Source organism: Opisthorchis viverrini, assembly GCF_000715545.1.
Source record: "Opisthorchis viverrini unplaced genomic scaffold opera_v5_71, whole genome shotgun sequence".
Lineage (NCBI taxonomy): Eukaryota > Metazoa > Platyhelminthes > Trematoda > Opisthorchiida > Opisthorchiidae > Opisthorchis > Opisthorchis viverrini.
The window spans coordinates 1,566,473-1,571,646 of NW_008751727.1; the positions used below are offsets into that span (position 1 = coordinate 1,566,473).

General features: G+C 47.2%; 2 protein-coding genes across 2 annotated transcripts in view; one reads left to right on the top strand and one right to left on the bottom strand.

The window, feature by feature from the left end:
* The window catches only part of T265_04372 (hypothetical protein), a gene marked incomplete at both ends in the record, with an annotated part of 45,374 nt that extends 42,685 nt beyond the window's left edge, over positions 1-2,689 (bottom strand). Inside the window, one exon of the mRNA XM_009169093.1 lies at positions 768-2,689. Within this exon, the coding sequence (XP_009167357.1) occupies positions 768-2,591 (1,824 nt within the window). The remainder of the gene's footprint in view (positions 1-767) is intronic.
* The window catches only part of T265_04371 (hypothetical protein), a gene marked incomplete at both ends in the record, with an annotated part of 20,802 nt that overhangs the window by 9,536 nt on the left and 6,092 nt on the right, over positions 1-5,174 (top strand). The gene's annotated exons all lie outside the window — the stretch shown is intronic.

Sequence of the window (5,174 nt, forward strand, 5' to 3'; positions counted from 1 at the left end):
TGCCAAGTCATGTGCTGTCCACCTCGCGGTTTGCGCCATCCTGAAGGAGGCACGGAGAACAACACTCGTCTCGGTAGACGGTGTTTCGGCATGCGTAGCACATGACTAGCTAGTTCGAGCTTTAGAGTTTATTCAGTTTATTTTCGTTGATACGATTAGTCGCGCAGCATAGTACGCCAAACAACTGCCCAAATTAACCGGCCAGAGAATGACTGGGCCACTCCCCAATAGAACAGAAAATCGGTTTCCTTTTCACTGCTTTATAAAGTGTAATTTCAAAGAAAGCCGATGTCCGTAATTAATGGCTCTCGATGACGAACCAGAATCTAGATATTACCGAGGCGGTAGCGGAGAAGCACATATTCACATCTGCCTACCAGTCTATCTACGCAGCAGTAAAGGCCGTAAAATCACGAACCAGCCCAGATGCGCGAGCTTACCTCAATTAGCGATTAGCGAGAGTAGCATCTGTGCCGAACGCCAGCCAGGTTACGGAAGGGCTTCGAACAAAACGAGCAGAGAACCAATGCACACCCACTGAGTCCTAAAACTGATGCTGTTGCTGATCGTATCAAGCATCTGTTCGTAAACCGGACTTGTAAACTTCTGTCTCAGTGACAAACAAGGAGCGTCGGGTAACTATTTAGTAGCTAAATTTTGGTTTGAATGTGGCTGACAAAAATGCTTGCTAATCAAACGGCCTGAGCGTGAGCAGGTCCTCTAGCAAAAAGCTGAGTTGTTCCTTGGAATAGTGAAAAGTGGCTTACCTGGTATTTATTATACTGATAAGCAGCAGCAGGACTATCGATCGGTGACATTTGATGACCCAAGAAAGGATGTCTTGAGGAGTGGTATGGGGATTGGGCGTTCTGAAGTCCGGGTCCGTTTCTCAGTTGGGAAGGCGTAATATTACAATCGGCAGAGGTGCTAGTAAATGGGGCGGCGAAATGCGAAGGTTGTTGGGTGCTGCTTGACTGTCTATAATGAAGGGTGGACCGACCAGAAAGAACCGGAGACTGACTGACACATGCTGAGGGAACTGGTGGAGGGTTGTCAGAAGTCGAAAAGGAATGGATGGGCACAGGATCACGACCGACAGATGGTACAGCCGTAGGACTGGAACCATCGTGAAGTGTGTGAGTAAACACTGCCGGGGAAGGTGCAGGGGAAATAGGAACCGTCGCACCAGGAGTGGATGGGCATGTGCTGTGAGTGAAACTGGCTAGGCTAGGTCGGTGAGGCTTAGGTGGGAGGCTGTCGTTCATGGAATGTCCTGAAGTACACTTTTGCAAGTCACAATTGAGCATTGAAGGAGGAATGGTGGATATTACTGGATTGGAGATGGAAGTCTCTTGCAGTTTTTGACAAGTCCCGCCTACAGGGACCTCTTGTATCGGCATGGGATGATCTCTCATTTGAGCACCGATAGGAAGGGATTGTGTACCATCTGCTTCGACATAAGTAGATGTCTGTTCGGCGCATGTTCCAGCTATACTCACATTCACATCGATAAAAGCAGGTGGCCCGTAGCAGGCTTGCGGCATATTCACGCAAGCCAGCCCATTATCCACAAGCGTATGGGTAGGGGGTTTGTGAGTGTCACTGGATGGAAATGACTGGGATGCCGATGAAAACGCTTGATTTTGTTCAACTTGACGCACCAAATGCTCAGCGCATGTTACCGGAGGAGGGCTTGACTGGTTAGGGTGCGTGGGAGCTGTTTCGAAAGCGGAAAATGGATACATGTGACTGCCGAGAGGGGCTCCACTATGACCCCCAGGGTTATTAATGGGATTAGCATAGGCTGTGGAAGATTTGTTTGCACCCAATACTTTTAACCGTTCCCTCAAAAATTGACTTTCTTGTTGAGCAGCGGCCGATAAAGTCGACGACTGGTGAATAAATGACAGACGCTCATGTATCCTTGTAGCTTCATCTTCGGACGTGTAAGCAGGAAAAGACTGCCCGTCGGTAAGCCGCTGGGAGTGAGTGTCCTGAGTAGAAAAAACAATTTTGTGGTCACCGCCCGGCACGGAACCGTATGCTGAGTTGCTCTGACGAACGACCACTTGGGGTTTTTCATTTACACACGGAGTCATCCTGTCGGCCACACGTGAACGACCATCGGCAGTAGGTGCCGCACCATCTGAGCCGTATGGCCGAGAAACGGGTGGAGCGAGTTGGAGGTGGGTGGATTTCTGAGGGAAATCACCGTATGGTGGACATGGGGAGGATGGGTGGTAGACCTGGGAATAACCAGCAGTACCTGTCCAACATGGATTATTACGCTGGGGAAGAGCCGATGAAACATAAGGGTTAACACGAGACTGTGCGAAATTCCATGCTGGGCCCGTAGTCGGAGGGTACGAAGGCGATGACATACAGTGACTCTTTGGATCAGGTAAGCTTGATGGCATCGTAGACGGATTGTCTTCGGGACACAAAACTGCAGGAGTAAGAAACCCGCTGTCGGGATACGCAGTTGGCTGAATATGGGGGCTACTTATGTAACTGCAACCGCTAGGTTCTGAAAGCTCTTGCAAAAAGCTACTACTTTCAGTCCCACAAGCTTGCAGACGGTGACTTTCCATTTATTAAAAGAAATCGGCTTATGGGATGATTTCCTAGCGGTGTTATTAACGTGGATCACATCAAAAAGTCCATATGGTCACGGATAGCGCGAACGATGAAGCAGATAAAGATGCCATTTTCCAATTTGGAATCCGCGCGCCTCAGCACAGTCCGACAAAAGTCAACTGCGGTATCCAATTCAATTCTATTCAAGGGCCGCTAATTAGAAGCATCAGCAGGAGGCTTCCAGTTTTTCGTGACCGTCGGAAGCTTGCTGATACAGGAGCGTCCTTTTTACTAAGCCACCGTTCATGGCTTCATGGGAAACTGGAGTCCCCGAATAAGCAGTTGCAGTCTATCGTTTCTCCCATTTTTGTTTGTGTATATGTATATTGGTGAGGAACTCGGCTTATGCAGTTCTCTTAATATTCCATCCGTGGAAATAGTCTTAAACTCCTACCTCCATGGATCAGTCCTTTGGTACTGCCGCATTGCACGGTACCCAGTCCAAGGGTTCGGCTGTCTAGTATCCCGTAGTAATTAAATGTCCGTAGCCCAAAAAGTGGTAGATCTTGATGCTCAATAAAGGTACGAAATTCCTGACGCCGTTAATCGCTTTAGGTTTCAGGCACAAACCCGCAGGAGTTACGTTTGAAAGCGTCTGTCCAGACATCTTTTCTTCTACAGGAAGTCGAATAAACACCACCATAACAGGTGCTAGCTTTCTTATTCATCAAGATATTTACGTCTGTTGATGTTTACCGGCGCCGTTACCATACATCTGTCGAGGCACTTGCCATGAATTTAGATGCAACCTGATATGCTCCTCAAGTTCTCTTGAGCTGAACGGCCCAGCAGGCCATTTTTTCTGGCAAGCCGACCTACCCTGACTGAACATGTGGAAGTTCTCATTCAGAAAGCTTTTCTTGTTTTTGGGCTGGTTGCGACGAGATGATATGGACTACTTGCAACAACCAGGTCCTTGCTTTGATAGCGATCTTATATGGTCCAGCCTGCAGCTGTTTGTTACATTCGGGGGTGCTTTCGAGGTCGTTGTTCATGGTAAAACACAGCCTGCTCTACACTATTTTACAACTAATTGGCTAAACTACCCAGGTGGTCTTTGACCGGTGCTATCGCTTTGGAAGCGCAGTAAATGGTGTCAAGTGCTGTCTAAGTGCTAATGCCAGGGTACATTCCTCGGTGCAGAAAATGCGAAAAACGATGAAACGTTTGAGGAAAGGACGCGGCATCGTATTTGGTGTTCACAAACATGAAATCCCGAAACTATGACGACCTGCAGCAGCCGGTACACCCGTTTCGTGTTAACCACATTCCGCTGCATTTTCGGACACAAGTTGGCTGCATTCTTCATGGACTTGCATGTCCACATAACGCTGCGCGTAGATGAATGTATTCCACAAATGCCTATGTCGACACCAAGCAAGAAACTCGTACACTCGAATCGGAAAGTGTTAAAATTTTCTCGAATTTTCCACATAACGCTGCGCGTAGATGAATGTATCCCACAAATGCTTATGTCGACACCAAGCAAGAAACTCGCACACTCGAATCGGAAAGTGTTCAGATTTTCTCGAATTTCGGGCGTTCTCATCTGAAATAAAAGCACAATGTCACTGGCATCTTATCTTGGTGGATCTTTCTTAGTGGCCCAGTGCTCGCCAACAAGAAGCACAACAGGTTTATTGAGAGCAAGTGAGCGCAAATGTTATAAGGGACTCGCGATAATTTGCTTCTCAATTTTCAACGGCCAGGACTGTTAGTGAATTTATTTATTGGTTAGTTGAATCACTGACCTTGACTCTTACCGGCTTCCTTATGGAGATTTCGGTGGATATTAGTAGATTTCAGGCATTACGGGGTTATTTTCAGGAATCCGACCTTCCTGACAATCTATGTATCTAGTGGCACAAAGTGTAATGCGACGAACTGTATTACTGTTATGCAAAAGGCACGTGAGTGAACTCAGGCATTACGGGGTTATTTTCAGGAATCCAACCTTCCTGTCAATCTATGTATCCAGTGCCACAAAATGTAATGCGACGAACTGTATCACTGTTATGCAAGAGGCATGTGAGTGAACCGAAGTGGACGTCTAGTCGGACGCTTGATGGCCTATCGAATTTATGTGAACGCTTGTTCTGAACTGTTCGGATAGGTAGAGAGCAACAAAGAGCGGCCACAAAGACTATCGCAGACCTGCGGGTGTGTACGTATGACCATATGACTTCAAAGCAAGCTTTCAGTTTCAGCCCAAAAACTTTGTGGGAGACCAGAAAAAGATCCACCGAGGCTGCTGACAAGACGTCCTTTCAGCGGGGGAAGGTATAATAATAATAATAACAATAATGTTTATTCCCAACTTGTGGGTGGCATACCGTCTGGCATGGTCATATGGTTACAGTCAGAATGAAGCATGACTGGGGGATTTGTGGGGGTGCGGATTGCACCAAAAGAGTACAACGTCATAAACAGTGAGGAATATCCGATGAAATGGTAATAATAGGTTTCTTTCCCAACTTGTTGGGAACAATGTTCATGAGGTCCGACCAGTTCAAAGACAGCCGGGTGGCATGAACTAA